General features: G+C 40.6%; 1 protein-coding gene across 1 annotated transcript in view; it reads left to right on the forward strand.

The window, feature by feature from the left end:
• Positions 1-17,029, forward strand: part of ATP8A1 (ATPase phospholipid transporting 8A1) — a 221,199-nt gene that overhangs the window by 136,376 nt on the left and 67,794 nt on the right. The window contains exon 26 of the mRNA XM_021706448.1: positions 6,398-6,570. Within this exon, the coding sequence (XP_021562123.1) occupies positions 6,398-6,570 (173 nt within the window). The remainder of the gene's footprint in view (positions 1-6,397; positions 6,571-17,029) is intronic.

A 17,029-nucleotide genomic window follows, 5' to 3' on the forward strand; every position in this document is an offset into this window, starting at 1 on the left:
TTGGTTTATTTCACTGTAAAACTGTGTCGAATTTCATTGTCTAGGGCAACCTCTGTGATTTTTATCAAGGGTTCCCTAGCTGTAGGCCATATAAAAGCAATGAAAAAGATTCCCCTAAAGCTACCAGCCTCTGACTTCGTAAAGATTTCTGTTGTGGTACTTTTTTTTTTTTTTTTTTTAGAGTGGTCTGTGAACAGGCTATCTACTTTGCCAGGTTACACTCTAAAAGAGTCAATGTGAGAGTTCTGCTTGGACTAATTATCTGCCAAGCACATGTCTTTCTTTTTCATTTTTTTCTTTTTCAACTTCCTTATAAACCAAATAAATATTTTGTGTGTGTGTGTGTGTTTTCTCCTTGACCCACTGTTATACAACCTGACTTGATCACTAAGTAGCTAGTCTAACCATATATTTTATTATATTCACTAGACCGTTCATATTATTTGAAGCAGAAATAGACATTGGATCATAACTATCTCTTTGTTTTCCATTTCCTCTATAATAAGATAAGCCAATTAATGTGTTCCTTATTCTAAATCAGACTATTCAAGATTGTGCAGGAGGTTTCCAGGCCTCAGAAAACAATCCCCAAAACGGTGGCAGGAGAAAACCATTTTAACTTTCCCCAAGGGATCCTCCAATCGTTAACAACTTGGTTATTCTTGTACTACCTCGTCACCAAGGGCCTCAATTCCTAAGGGGAGGCAGAGATATAACAAGATCTATTCTCCATCATACCACATCGTGTAAGTGTACTGTAAATGGAATATTTGGAGAATCCAGAAGATGGAAGTATTCACATCACCTGTGATGAGGACTCCGGGGTAGTAGGGTCCAAGGGGCATTTCTTGGTTCATTTGTGTATTATTTTTAGAATAAGAAAGTAGTGAGCTTTATGTAGGCTTAAAGAGAAAGAAACTAGTGCCAACGAGGCAAGTGAAGATAGAAAGAGAAGTGAGAAGAATAGAGGTGAGAAAGGAAGACAGTTGTTCCCTCAGCTCAAGGATTGGAGGAGAGTAGGTAGAAGGAAGTTCGGAGGTTACCAGAGAGAAATTGAGGGAATTCTTTCTGGTATAAATGAGTAAATGTTCTCAGTGAAGTGGGTGGATCTTTGCTGAAGAGACAGGGGCCACATTTGGACTCTTGAGAGAAGAAAAAGTGTAGAGTTTCCTCTGGGAAAAATGGAATCTGCTAGGCCTGGGTGGAAGTCTAGACCAGCAGATGAGCACCCACTGGGAAAGGAGAGCTGTAGGCCAGCCCGCCTGGGGTAAGGAGTGCTTTTTCCATTGTGTGTTATCAAGACAGAAAGCCAAGAGCCCTGTTATTTGCAGCCTAAGTTGTGAATGGACAAAGACAGGAAAGCATGGTGGGAGGTACAGGTGCTTCCAGTGAGCACTGGGCTCTGAGCAGCACTGTGGGCACAGGGAGAGGAGAGTTGAGTGGTTGTGCAGAGTGACCCTGCGGGGGTGCTGTCTGGGAGGTGCAGGTGAGTCCCCCGTTCCTGCAACCCCCTCCCTTACCTGGTTGGCCTCCCTTACATAACTGGCCTTCCTCACCTAGCTGGCCTCCCTTACCTGGCTGGCCACCTGAACCCCAACCTTTCCCCACTCCCGTCTGTTTCCCCAAATTGCCTTTACCCCAGAATGTCCCTGATGCCCCTTTCCTTCTAACCCATAAATAGAAATGTGCAGATTGAGGAGATAGAGATATAGGCCTTCTATGTTGTTGCACTGTATGGTCTTTTATCCTTTTCTGATTTAGCTTCTCGTGTATATATTTTCACTTTCACAAGTCACTAAGTTTAAATGTTTAAACATTTCCCTCCTCAGTAGCCAAAAAGAAAACAAAACAACAGCTAATATGGCAATAAATTTATCTTTAGCTACAGGAGATAAGCTTCAATGCAATATGGCCATAAAGCATGGCTCTCAGGCCTAGGGGAGAAACAATAAGCTCTCATAAATAAAATAATTTCAAAATACTTCCAGCAATAAATAAGGAAAAAGATATAACTTGGAACTGGCAGTACACAGTCAACAACAGAGCTACTTACAAAAGAGAATGAAAAGCTAAAATAAGAAAACATTTGCAGCTTTTTCTGTTGTTACCTTGCAACCTCCGTGGACTGCCTAGAGAGTTTTTGACTCACCTTCTGAGATGTTATCTCCGTCATCTCTCCTGACACCTTTGGATTTGCTGTAGATCTGCTGTAGTCACCAAGGAAACCCAGGGCACTGATGGCACAAACAAGAGAGTTTTCCACAAATTTTAAGGCATCGGAAAAAGGAGGGAGAGTGGGGACTGGGGAACTGTGTCCCCTGGGTTGGTTAACGAGGACGGTTCGCAGTTCTGGGGTTTACTTGACTTTTGGTCTTGCTTTGCAGCTGAGCTTTAAAGGAATTTGCTGTTCTCCTGAGGGCCATCTCAGGTTTCATTTCAGGTTTTCAGCTCAGAAGTCACTTGGGCAATAGCTTAAAAAAAACACAGAGGCATTTTAGTGAGCAATGCCTTTGTTTGAAAGACTGTTGAAGAGTTCATTGCTTTGTTAAACTCTGATGTGTCCATGTGGCTTCTTGAGCTATGGACAACATGTTTCTTGGCCTTGGCCCCCTCCCCTGCCTTGGGGAGGTGAATGTCTTCTCTTCTCTTCTCTTCTCCCTTCCCCGCTTCTCCCCCTCCCTCCCGTCTGTCTCTAATTTACTTTCTAAATCAACTATTTCTCCTAGTCTAAAAAAAAAAAAAAGGAAGACAGTTGAATAAATGGATTATTTGTAGCCTAGAAAATTAGGGGGGATAAGGAGGAAAAGACAGACTCTGACTTGCTCCCTCTCTCCCCTCTCTCTCCCCCTCCCCTCTCCCCCTCTTCCCCTCTCCCTATCTCCTTCTTCCCCCTCTCCATCTCTCCTCTGCTCCCCTCCCCTCCTTCTCTCTCCCCTCCCTCCCTCTTCCTCTTCCCCCCTCCCCATTCTTCCCCCTCTGCCTCTCTTTTCCTCCCTGTCTCCCCATTTCCTTCCCTCCCTCTGTCTTCCTCCCTCCATCTCTCCCTCTCCCTCCCTCCTTCCCTATCCTCCTCCTCTTCCCATCCCCCTTCCTCATCAGAACTGATAATAAAGGGGAAGATGGAGTATTGCCAATGGGATGAAATCAGAATTTATCAGTGCTCTCCTTCAATAAATGTCTTTCCTGAGCATCCATGTTTGCAAGCACTACCCTTGTTCCTGGGAAACATGCTCAACTTGTAGACGTGGTCTCGCCCCTCAAGGAACTCAGGATTTTGCTGGCTTCGAGTTATACTTGGTGGCATAGAATGAGCTTGGGAGTGCTTGGTGTAGGGTAAGGTTGGTTTTAGGAGGCAGCAGTCTAGCCTCTGGAGAGAAGGGCATTCTAGGGAGAGGGAAATAGAGTTAAGACTGTGAAGGGAACTGCAAAGGAACGTTAGTTGGGTTTAGATGGAAGAAAGGTCCAAATGCCATTTTGAGGAGTTTGAACTTTGTTGTATCCACAGTAGGAAGCCCTAGAAAGATGTTAGAGCAAGAAGAGATCTGATTTGTGTTTTAAATGTGTTTTATAAAGAAAAGTCTCTGTTGGCGGTAGAGACAAGATGAGGGACAGATGATGAGGTCCCAAGGGAGACTGCAGAGGCAATGGTGTGGGGATGCCATTTATAACTTGCTGTGCCTGGCGCCGTCTCAAGTTTAGTTTGTTTTTTGCTGGATCATATAGAGAAAGACAGGCTACCACAGAAATTTCATTCTGAGTCTGATGTCACCCCTTAGTAGCTGTGTATTCCTTTTTTTTTGAATTGGCGTCTCACTCCGTCGCCCAGGCTGGAGTGCAGTGGCACACTCCCGGCCACCGCAGCCTCGACCTGCTGGGCTCTGGAGATCCTTCTGCCTCAGCCTTCCAAGTAGCTGGAACTACAGGCACGCACTACCATGCCCGGCTAATTTTTTTTTTATTTATTTATTGTAGAGATGAGGTCTCGCCAAGTTGCCCAGGCGGGTCTCGAACCTGCAGGCTCAGGCAATCCACTCACCTCAGCCTCCCAAAGTGCTGGGCTTACAGACAGAGCCACCAAATCCAGCTAGCTGTGTATTCTTGAGCAAGGAATCTCACCTTTCTTATCTGCAGAATGGACATCACGGTAGTCCTTCCTGCTCAGAGTTGTAGCAAGTGTTAACTTACACATTGCATTTACATCTATGGGGTACAATGTACACTGGTGAGAGTGGTGGGTACACTTAAAGCCCAGACTTCTCCGCCACTATACAATGCAACCATGTAACCAAAAACTAATTGTACCCCCTAAAGCTATTGGAAATAATTTTTTTTAAGTTACATTCATACCAGTAGTCCTGAGAACTGTGCGTGGTGTAGTGCATGCTAAATGTTGTTTTTTGTTATCAGTTCGTTGACTTATTTGTTCATTGATTCTATACAAATTTGCCTTTAAGACAACCAAATAGATGTTCCTCAGTGAATTTTGCTTGCAGAATTATTACTGATGTTTTTTACTTCTTTTTCTTAAGTCCTCTTGAGCTAAAAATTTCCAGCAGGAAATAGGAGGGTAAGGCCTGTAAATTAAAACAGCTACCCCCTCCCCACCTCTGATGTAAAGTGTGAACAAAAAATTTTGCAAAGAATTCAGCTGGATGGTGGTCCTTTGTGTCCTGTGTGTAATGGGGGGCAGAGTCTGTCAAGTAAAGCTCCCATATTGAGAAGTTGGGCAGTCTTACTGTGTTTACAGCACAATATGGTTCTAATATTTTAATAAACAGATTCTGATGTTTCAGAACATGGTGAGAACCACATTTGAATACAAATGCGAAAACATCTTCCAATATCAAATTTCAATCACCTATACCTTTGTTTCCCTCTCTGTGAAATAACTACATCACATTGTTTAATTGGAACAATAATTATATCTCCCATGAATGAAATAAAAATCATTTTGTAAGTATATTACATTTGTATCATAGGTATATTTTGCTATATAAATGTGTGTTTGTGTTTATTATATAAATAACTGCAAACTTTGCACTCAGAGCAAAAATCTAGGATGAAGGAAATCATTTATTTCTTTTTATATCCTTGTGTGGGGCCAGTGTTGTGTTTCTTCACAATATTAGAGTGCTTATGAAACAGGAAATTGACTTCATTAGGTTATAGGAACAATATATAGGATTGGGACAGAAAAATGAAATATCTTGAATCGTTTTCCCTTTGTAGAGTTGGAAAGCCAGTTCTTGACAGAGGAAGACAAATGCATTATGCATTCCTTCTGTGTAGCTAAAGTGAACAACGCTCTCCTTGACACTAAAGGATCTTATTGTGCCTGAAGGTGAACTCTACAATGATGGAAGGGGATTCTCTTGTTTGATTCATCAAGATTACCAAGCCACATGTCACCATCCCTGACTAAAACACAGCATCATTAGGTCATGATTAAAGTTACAGAAACCAATTCATGAAGTGGCAAGGGCTTACAGAGTCTACATTTCCTTCTCTCAGTGATGGGGAATTGAATTTTAGTTATGTTGAGCACTTTGGAAAGAATATAAATTATAAATTATATTTAAATTTAATGTAAATTATATTTATTTAATTTAAATTATACTTAAATTATAATTTAAATATAGAGTATTTAAATTACAGTCACAGGTTGCTTAACGAAGGGATACATTCTGAGAAACATGACATTAGGCAATTTTGTCATTGTGCGAGCATCATCACATGTACATCAACACACCTAGGTGGTATAGCCTGCTACACACCTGGGCTATATGGTATAGCCTTCTGCTCCTAGGCTACAAATCTGAACACCATGTGACTGCACTGAATACTGTGGACTCTTATACAGTGGTATTTGTATAAGCATAGCAAAGGTACAGTAAAAATACAGTATTATGGTACCACCTTGGTATATGCGATCTGTTGACCAAGAGGTGAAAAACATCATTATGCAACACGTGACTGTAAATTTTCCAGCTTTTCCCTTGACTCATGGCAAAGCAATTTTGACTGGCTCATAAATTAGAATGATGTTTTTAAAAGATAGATAATTTCCTGAAAATATTTTTGCTGTGTGATTGTGTGTTTAGAATAATGAGCTAAGACTGCAGAGTCAGCTAAGGAGTGGGTGACTTACAGTCTAGTTCCAACCCTGCTAGAAACAGATGTGTGACTTCCATCCAGTAACTTCCTTTTTCTGATAACGTTTGTCCAGTCTCCTGAGGGGCTTTTGTGAGACTCCAACGAGTATATATATGTGAAAACAATTTGAAACATAAAAAGCACTAAAAAATAATTCAATGTAGTCCTCAAGCATCCTTAAGGCATCTTAGCAGAACAAATGGGAGTGAATGCTGATGGTGTTTCTGTTTGTTTAATATTCCAGGGAACAAGGGAAACTCTCAGTCGTCACTGCACTACCCTTGGCGATGCCCTTCGAAAAGAGAATGATTTTGCTCTTATAATTGATGGGAAAACCCTGAAGTATGCCTTAACCTTTGGAGTACGACAATATTTCCTAGATTTAGCTTTGTCATGCAAAGCTGTCATTTGCTGCAGGTAAGTTCTCCTTAACACTGTCAGATCTCAGTAAAGACTGACTTGATCCTAAATTCTTGATTTTTAAAGTTCTTTGGAAGTTATCCAGAATTGTGAATGTCAGGTTGCTAATTAATTCACTCACTCGAGACTCAAGGTTCACAAACTGGGATGGAATTTATTAGCAGAGTTTCTGAAAGTGAGTCCTAACAATCATTAATCAATATTGTCCGTAATTTCAATCAACAGGTTTCTTGCCATTATCTGTGTGTAAAATCTATTATTGTTATTATTTTCTTTGTAGAGACAGGATCTCACTATATTTCCTAGGATAATCTTAACTCAAGCAATCCTCCTGCCTCAGCCTCCCAAAGTGCTGGGATTACAGGAATGAGCCACCGTGCCTGCCCTAAAGTCAGTTCATTACCCACATTTTCATCTGGGGTTATTTATGTAAGGGCACTGTTTTCTACATTTAAATGTTTGGTCTTGCTGCTAGGACTTATTTTGAGGGAATAGCATGATGGAAGGTACACACTGGATCATTTTCCAAACATCTGGGCATTTTTCTGAGGGTTATTTATTAACTGTACAGCCCCTTGCCCTCTAATTTATAACATTGCCCATATCCTAGGTTAAAGCATATTTTTGAATTATCAAGACCTAATTCCTAGAACTGCATTTTTGTGAACTACATAGCTCCAGTCCTTCCTGAATTTCTTGTCAGGGAATTTTCCCATCTTTATGTCTAAATTGTTTAAATTCTGCCTTCTTAAGACCTTAAGCGGGTTCATAAATATGATGAATATGCCCAGTCTCCTCTTTTCTGATCACCTAAGGATTTTCCTCTCTGTCTTCTGCCTATTGAATCTTACCAGATGGTCAGACTAGGTCCACAATAGCCATTTCTCAAATTGCTTTCTCTTCCTGGGAGACAAAATATTAGCAGGATTTATGACAAATTTCTCAGAATCTGTGCTTTTGACATTATCTTTACAACTTTTCTATTTGCTGGTTTTTTTTGTTTTTTTTTTTTTTCAATCAGGGTTGTTCTCTCTGTCGCCCAGGCTGGAGTGCAGTGGCATGATCTTGGCTCACTGCAGTCTTGACCTCCTACGCTCAGGCAATCCTCCCACCTCAGCTTCCTGAGTAACTGGCACTATAGGCACGCACCACCACACCCAGCTAATTTTTTTACTTTTTTGTAGAGATGAGGTCTTGCTATGTTACCCAGGTTGATCTCAAACTCCTGGGCTCAAGCAGTCTTCCCGCCTCAGCCTCCCAAAATAGTGGGATTGCAGGTGTGAATCACTGTGCTTGACCAACTTTTATTATTTTCTTTAAAAATATATTTACTCATATATGTTATACTTTTTAACCTTCCTTTGGGCTTATTCACTTAAATATCTTGTATATGATATTGTCTCTGAACTTACAAGCCATACCTTGTAGATATTTCTTATGTTTCAAATGAAATATAATTTCTGAAATGAAACTTAAACCATACTCAGTATCTTTTTATAAGCATCACTTCAGCCTAGAAAATTATATCATACTCAGAAAATTGGGAGTTATTTATTCCCAGGAGTCTAATTATTCTTCTTCTCTGTGGCATGTATCAACGAATAATATTACTATAAAGTGCTTGGACAACATATTGTACAGCTGTTAAATATTAGTATAATCAGGCTTTTTGCTTAATCATGAAGAAAGAGTTAGAAATTATTTTGACTCTCATTTTTATTTTGGTATTCTCATGCGTTTTTTTTGTTTTGTTTAATTCTTTAATTTTAAAGATGGGGTACAGTTCAGGATTGGGTATACAAGTGGTTATCATACAGGTAAATCTGGGCCTCCCTCTAGTCCCCACTTTGCCTGGTTTGAGATCAGGTACCCTTATTGATGTTATGTCCCCCCCTACCCAATGTGTTTTTAAATCTGCTTTTACTGTAACTTCACTGGGTTCCCTTCTCATGTTCTGACTGAGTCTCACTGATGTTCGGCTCTGATATTCTTCCATCAGGGTAACATTGTACCAGATTTGGTCACTGAATCACTTTCACTGATGGGATCGTCAGGATCAGCAAAAGATGGCTCCAGTGCACATAGTGTTGGGACTGTTGGCTCTTCTTTGCAAACAACACAGAACCTAATTCAAAGCTACCTGGCTCCAACAGCCGGTTCACTCAAGTCAGCGTGTGTATGTGTATATGTGCTGGGCACGGTGCCACCTGTGTGACAATAAGTAGGACTCCCTACCTGCTCTCCTTCCTGTGTCTGTCTCTTTGTCATGAGTCGAGTCACAGTTGAGTTGGAAAGACGTGGGAGGCCAGTCTTCATCATGCAGTCATTGCAGCTGAGCCTCATTCTTAGAGCATTGCTTAACACAGTACCTCCCACCATTCTTCAAAAAGCTGAACCACAAAACTAAACAATAGCAGAGGGAGAGAAAAACTAGAAAGCGAAGTCAAGGGAGAAAAAATATGTTCTGTGTTTGTGAAATTCCCTGTGAGACCTTTGTTCTGGATACTCACAAGTCACACGGACCTCAGGGCTCCGCCAGGCCCTGGCCCCTGGGAGGGAATCACACCCTGACACGCACGTGCAGCTCAGCTCTGAAACTGAGCTTATAAAGATGTGTGTGGGCCCTTCCTCCCTCGGATCTGTTTTATGCATGTTTGAGGGCCAGGAAGGTCCCCGTGCAGACACGGAGTTTTATTTAGAGTTTTAGGGTTTTTTCTTAAGGAAAATATCTTCCCTCAGCTTTTTCTCCTAATTACCTTCATACTCTCTCTTTTCCCATAAGGACTGTGGTTCAGCTTCCGGCCTGGCTTTGAGAATTGGTCTAAGCCCATAATTACATCAGTGCCACTAGTGGATTTATGTCCGTGCACCTTCTTGGCCTGGTGCCTTCTGGCATTTAAGCTATTGGCACAGACCATCTTCTTGTCATTTTGCTTACTGACCTTGAAGTATAATTTCCATGATAATGCTTCTATTCCTGGATAGGAATCGGTGGCCCATCCGTGTATCATTCGTTCCAATTAAACCCAAGTGTCATTCCTCGTTGCTCAGATAATTACAATCTCCCGGCCTCAGGAAATTCTCTATTTTAGTCCATTATAAGATAGACGCTCCAGATAAATACCGAATATTATTTCAAAACACAGGGCCATACTGTTTCCCCAACTTCCAGTTGGCTTTGTAGGTTTTTTCACTTCAGTGTAAACTAATTTCTAATTCATTGCTTGTCAGTCCACACACGTGAAGATGATTCGGAATCTGATCTTCCTCTGCAGGCTTCTCTTCAGTTTATAGCTAGGGTGGAAGTAGGAGAAAGCCCTCCCATCATGGAAAATGAGGCTCTCCATGTCCGTTCCATCTCCAGAATAACATCAGCTACTTTCTTCCCTGCTATTACCAGCATTAAGGACAGAAGGCGGTTTTTAGTGTTTGCCACCTTGACATGGTTATAAAGATGAGCACTGTCTCTCAAGAATCTAAGCTAGATTGAAAGAAACAGTTGTTCTCAGTCACTAGACATCATGTCTCTCACCACCATTTCCTGAAGGGAATATTCGGAGATGGAGCTAATCCCCCCACCCTAAATTTATTTAAGGCTTTGGAGTCCTGGTTTTGGTCTTCAGGGTATAGGTAGACTGTTAGACATCAAATATTTTTCTTCAGCATGTAAAACCCAAGAAATAGAAAAAAATCTATTTCTCTCCATCTAACAAGTACTGTATTCTCATAGATACCTGGCCACTTTTGTTTTTACCATTCTATTTCCCTATGTGACCTTGGTAGTTTAACAGGAAACATACAACTAGCCTTTAGTGGTTTCTGATAAGTTTTCCTGGTTATAAACATAAACTGCTCCTATGTAGTCCTTCTTTCTTTCATGCTCTTACTCAAGTCCACTGATTCTTATCATCTGGTGGGATCACAGATGCTTTTGGAAAGCAGTTGGAAGCTACGAACCATCTCCAGAAGAAACACACATGCACACACAAACGTGTACAACTACATGTACCACTTTAGGGGTTTTACAGACTCACTACACCTCCTTGGAGGGGGGAAAAAGCTTGCTCTAAGACTCATGGAGATTTGTGGGCACAGCTAAAATCCATCTAGAGCTGTGCTGGGGAGTAACTCTATTAGATAAGTGATTCCTGACCCCTTGGACCAATGCCTAATGCCATGAGATCTTGCAGTCATTGTAACTGGTGTAAAGACATTTTAGTTGAGAATTCACGAAATGCTTGTTGTGGCTCTACCCCTCTGCCAGTTTAGATGCTTAATGGGCTCTCTCTGGCCTTGGTTTGTGACCAGTACAGTGAAGAGATGGGAACATAGCAGTGATTTTGATCTAACAGAGAACCTAGGTGTAGAAAACAAATGAAAGTGGAACTGCTTGGACATAGAAAGGTGGGACACACACACACACACACACACACACACACACACACACACACTTTCACACGTGCATACTTCCTGGGTCATTCCATCCCAGCTTGAAAGCCTCTGGGCCAGGGGACCTCCCTTGGCCCTTTCAGTTTTTGGATGAACCTGCCTTCTGTTGGCCACTCTGCGGAGAAGAGTCTCCCCACTGGTTGGATCAGCTGAATTTGGGGAAGTATCTGTTCTCCCTCTTTTCATATTCCCTCCAGAAGAGAGTGGGAATGTTACAGTGAAGTATTACTGTGTGTTAAATGGCATGTGGTTTCTGAGGTCCTCATCAGTTCACATAACCCAACCTTTCAAAGAATTTTACATTTTTTCTGTAGTTGTCAGTTTAGTTTAAACATATTTTGAAACTTATGTTCTGTGACAGTTGGTTGAAAATTGGCTTCAAGCCCCCAGCTTTTAGACTGTCTAGTAATCATCATTCTCCTATATAATTTATGTACTCATGTCTTCTGAAAAGCAAAAGTTAAATTGGAGCAAGCATTTTTTCCTACTTGCAACATCTCTAATCAAAGTTTAACCCCCTTTTAGTGTATTTCCCCCACAGTGTATTTTTTAAAAAACCACTTGACTTCAGTAAGCATTGTCGCTTGGGAATGACATTCCAGGCAAAACCTTTCACCTCACGCCGATCAAGGGGTCCTGCAAGAAGAAGTCTAAAGGGACTCTGAATATTTTCTGCCATATCATGAGCACATTAGATGAAGGGTCAAGGCGAATCTACTTCTTGAATCTTCAGGGATTGTCTTTAGCCTTAAGAATTTCTCTAAATAAATGTTCTACTTAAAAGGTAGCCATAAAGCACAAATGAAGCTAATAAATACTCAGCAGACATTCCTTTAAAGAAAAAAATTGTGAACACCATTGGATGCCAAGCAGATGTTTGGCTTTGAAAAGACTTACAAACTGTTAATGAATGTCAACCCTATATTTGCTTCCAAGAAAATATGAATAAATGTTGGAAATGTTGAGAGAATATTTCTTTCACACGTGTACAGCTAAAAGAGAACACACTGAATAAACTTCATAACTTCATAAAATGCCCATATTTTTACCTTAACATAATAATCATCTGCTCAGCCCTGCCTGTCTCATTTGCAATCCCACCTTGACTGAATTGTATTAAAGGAACTGCATGACTACACAACACCCTAGTAGCCAATTATGCAGTACCCCACCAGGGAAGTCCATATTTGACAGGAAAATATATGAGAAATTTAAACACTACAGAATCCTACTGTAATTTGACATTATATACTTTTAGGTATGACTCTTTTGAGGTAAATCGCCATCTCTTCTGTCACAGTACATACACTGCACTACAGACACCCCCCTGCCCCAGTCAGAACTGCAGATTCTATAATTCTCATAAAGTCGTATTAACTTCTTCTGGAACATACACAGAGCATAAGTGCATAGCACAGGGAATTTTCACAAGGTATACACACTCCTAACTTGACCAGTGCCCCCAAAGCCCCCTCATGTTCCCTTTAGTTATTAGCCTCTCGAGGGTAACTGCTCTTTTGATTTCTATCACCATTCCTCTTAAAATCATCTCGTCCTCATTCTGTTCATTTTCTGTTTTGTATCTTACTAACTTTGAATAAGCATATATACCTTCCGCAACTACATTCAAATTCTTGATGGATTTTTTTCTGTTCGGTGAATTTTAAATAGACACTTCTGTAGCTTTCCACTAAAGACCTCCCTAAGCTTTCCATAAATCAATAAATCAACATTTTATGATATTCTTCAGTCAAATAGAAATCCACTTAGCAGATTGCTTCCAGTTCCTCAGTTCTGATTTGCTAAGGATATGATATTGGCAACCTGTGGTATTTCTCCTACCTGACAACCTACTGACCCCATTGTGCGGGAAAGGGAAGCAGAGTTAGTTTGGTCTAACTGTCATTCCATGAACCAACCCATGATGGCTTCTGGCGATTACCTTCTTTGTTATAACCTATCTGAGCCTCCTCACTTAGGGCAAGTTAAAGAAAGGCTTGGTGTTTTGAGCAAGGAGCCAAACCTTTTCTGTAAAGGGACAGATAGTAAATATTTTAAGCTTTGTGGACTGCACAGTCACTGTTGCAACTACTCAGCTCTGCCCTTGTAGCATGAAAGCAGCTCTAGACAATATGTAAATGAATAATAAAACTTTAAGTACAAAAACAGGCTGCTGTCTAGATGTAGCCTTGGGGCTGTAGTCTGTAGACCCCTGTTCTAAAGTGTTTATGGCTCACGAATGGACATGGAGGGAAGAAGTTAAGACAGAACTTCCCCAATATTGATGGAGTTTACCCCAAGCTCTCCTCCTCTCTCCAAGGAGAGTAATTTCCAGACTTTGTTTTTCCTCTAAAATGGAGACAGTTGCTCATCTCTCCTTACCTGGCCTATGTCCCTTTCTCCATGTTTCCTTAAAAATGACTGACATTTTTTCTGTGGTGCAAGGCACCCATTAAACTTCTCTGTGCCATTGGATCCAAGAAGAACCATAAAATATGGAAATATCCATATTTTAAGGAATATGAGGTATCAATACATACTTACATAACTCAGCAAGAAAGATGAGGAACCTCGGGCCATAAACATCTGGTCCTGCTCTGTCACTGCAGTGCCCTGCCTCTGTCCTAGGGGAAATGTGGCAAATATCTTTCATTCTAGCTGGCTCCATTCTTAATTCTACCTGTGCTATCCTTCCTTAAACAGAAATGATTAACTTCAACAGTCAAACTCCATTAATTTCTCCTTTTATGGTTTGTGCTTTTGGGATATTAAAGACTTTCCACTCACAAAGGTAGTCTCTTGTGTTTTCTTCTGTTCACTTTACAGCCTCATGGTTTCCACGCAGGTCTTTAATCCAAATAGAGTTTATTTTTGACTGTGGTATGAAGGAGCAGGGATCCCATGTTATGCATTTCTACATAGTGAGCAAATTCTCTCGATACCATTTACTGAACAGTTCACTCTGTTCCCTCTGCTGGTGATGCCATATGCTGTAGTACTCCGGCACTGAGGCTAGACTTTCCAGGGTCTAGGCTCCCCCTTTTAATAGCTGAGTGATGAGTTACTTCTCTGGCTTTAATTTCTTCCTCTTTGAAATGGAGATAAAAATTGTTGTTCTCATATAATTATAAGGAATAAATGAGTTAATGCAGAACTTGGTATTATTAAAATTTCTGTTCTTATAAATTATTGCTCTCATAGAGTTATGAGGAATAAATGAGGTAGTATAGTACATGGTACCTATTATTAAAATTTCTGTTGTTCTTATAAATGGTATCTAATTTTCTTTTATATTGCCTTACTAAAAACTTGTGGTTAGAGGAATATTATCATATATAAGGATTCTGTGTCCTAAATTCTTTTTTGCCTGGTATTAATATTGGTAACCTGACTTTCCTTTGTTTCGTATGTGCCTTATCTTTTTTTCTGAAATCTCTAGACTCAGTTTTTCCATAAAATATAGTGGTTAAAAATACTGTGTCTGAATCTATACTGCATAAGTTGAATCCTACCTCTACCACTTGTCATTTTACCTTATTTAAGTTATATAGTCTCAGATTTCTCCTTTGTAAAAGGCAATAATAGTAATTTACAGGGCTTGTAGGTTCTGAGAATTGAATGTGTTAGAACAGAAAAGGACTTAGAACATAGTAGGTGCAAATATTTGCTGTTACTATCAAGTGTATCTCTTTTAGCCACCACATTGCTGAATCTTTTTTATTTCAATCCAACCTGAGAAATCTCTTTCAATCAACTAATTTAACCCATTTATATTTATTGTAATTATTGCTGTATTAGGCCTCATGTCTTCCATTTTATTTTGTTTTCCATTTATCATGCTTTTTGTTTCTTTTTTCTTCCCCCTAACTTCCATTATCTATATCAGATTTTCTTAAGTTTTTAGAAATTTTTCTTATTTCTAATTTGACCATCACATATCAAGGCATAGGTGCCATATTCTTATATATATTTTTTGGCACTTCATGGACCCTTTAAATCTAAGGACTAACCTTTATTTCTGAAAAACTACTCATCATAATTTTTCATATTTTCTCCTTGGACTCCCATTCTATACACATAGTTACCTCTATTTCTCCATTTCTTTTCATTTTTCTCACAGTCTTTCCTTTAATTTTCTGATTTATTCTGGGACAGATTTTTTTTTTTTTTTAACTTTCAGCCTCTATTATATTGACTACTCGATTCAACATTGGGATTTTTTATTAGCAGTTATGTTATGTGACTATCTTCCTTTGGCTCTTCATCATAGCTGTTCTGGCTTCATGTTTCTCTCAAAGGCTGTTTATCATGCTTCTTTTAGATTCTTGTTCTATCACTTTTTACATGCTCTACCTCTTTATAAGTTGTATTTCTTTTGTGCTCATGATTCTCTCCTGTCTTGAAAGTTTTTCCTGTGAGACTGTTTTTCCCCACTTACCCTAACAGGGATCAATGTGCTTTGGGGGAAGAGTGAAAGCTAGGTTCTGATGAGGTAAATCTAGAGGCAGGGCTCAATCTGAGTTTAGCGGCCCCCTGTTTCCCCCTAGTTCCTTTATCTAAGCACTGCTCTTGTTACAGGCAGCCACATTCTGGTCGAATTCCCTAGGGGAAGTCGGTTCTATCAGGACATGCCTGTCTTCAGCACCTGTTCTTACCGGCCTCTGTGCCCTTAGGTTGACCAGAAAGCTCTGGCTGTTGCAAGACATGGGCAGGAATTGTTCCAGCAGTTTTAGCATTAGTGCACAGGGGATGTGTTGCTGGAATTGGGGTGTCTGGGGGAGACTGAGTTTTTACAAGTCTTAAGCATAAGCCAACATTCATAGTTGCAGTGAGAGAGGAGCTCCTTAGTGGCATGCAACCCAGTCCCACACCCCTCACTCTTGTCACCCTGGCTCATGCGGGGCACCATGGCATAGGAGCAGTACCATGGAGAGTTTCCCTATCTATGTCTCTCTGTGGTCCCCAGTGTACCATACTTTTCCTCCATGCCATTCAGCCTCTGAGAGGTATTCACCACTTCTTGTTTCCCCAATTTCTCACTGATTTTGTTAGTCTGTCATTGTCACTCTGAAATGTACTGATCTCCTTTTTTAAATCCTGACATCTTCAGAGTTGTATTCCAGTTTCTGTCAGTAGCCAGTGCTACCAATTGTTCCATCTCCATTAAGTATGTTTAAGATGAGAGAAGGTTCAGACTGGGCACAGTGGCTTATGCTGTAATCCTAGCACTTTGGGAGGCTATGGTGAGAGGATTGCTTGAGTCCAGGTGTTCAAGAGCAATGTAGCAAAATTTTTTTTTTAATTTTTTTTATGAGCTGGGTGCAGTGGCATGTGTCCAAAGAACTAGGTACTTAGGAGTCTGAAACAAGAGAATCCCTTGAGTCCAGGAGTTCGAGGCTGCGGTGAGCTACAGTCATTTCACTGCTCTCCAGCCTGGGTGATAGATCAAGACCCTGTCTCTAAAGATAAGAATAATAAGTAAGATGAAAGAAGGTTTCTTAAGGAAACCTATCCACATAGAGAATTCAAACAAGAAGGAGTGGATCATGAGGCAGGGGACAGCAAGCTGATTTTCTTCTGGTCCTTCCTTACCTACCCAGAGTCACAGGAAAAGGAAAGAGAATTGCAGGGCATGTGGGCTGCAACCAGCTGTCAGGAATGGGAAGAGATGGCGGGCATAGGTCTGACCACTCTGAGAGCTGGATCATGAAGGGCAGAGCTAGAGGGAAAGGCACTCTAGCCCTTCTTAAGTAAAGGTGCTTCCCAGTTGGGAGCACACCAGTTCCATGGGCAAAACTCCCTGAACAGAGAGGTGGTGGGGTCATGTTCCATATAGGAAAAATGTCTCTTCTTAGAGCAAGACTATATAGCAAGACCACTATCATGTGGGTTCTTAATATTAGCTCCTGGGACAGTAGTAGCTCAATAAAAGTCCTTAAATTAATAACTCTTGGGGCAAAGGGAGGATCCTGAGGTCTTCTGCTTTCTTTTCCTTATATTCTTCCAT

The sequence above is a fragment of the Carlito syrichta genome, unplaced genomic scaffold (genome assembly GCF_000164805.1).
Source record: "Carlito syrichta isolate Samal-C Ts95f unplaced genomic scaffold, Tarsius_syrichta-2.0.1 Scaffold315593, whole genome shotgun sequence".
Classification (NCBI taxonomy): domain Eukaryota; kingdom Metazoa; phylum Chordata; class Mammalia; order Primates; family Tarsiidae; genus Carlito; species Carlito syrichta.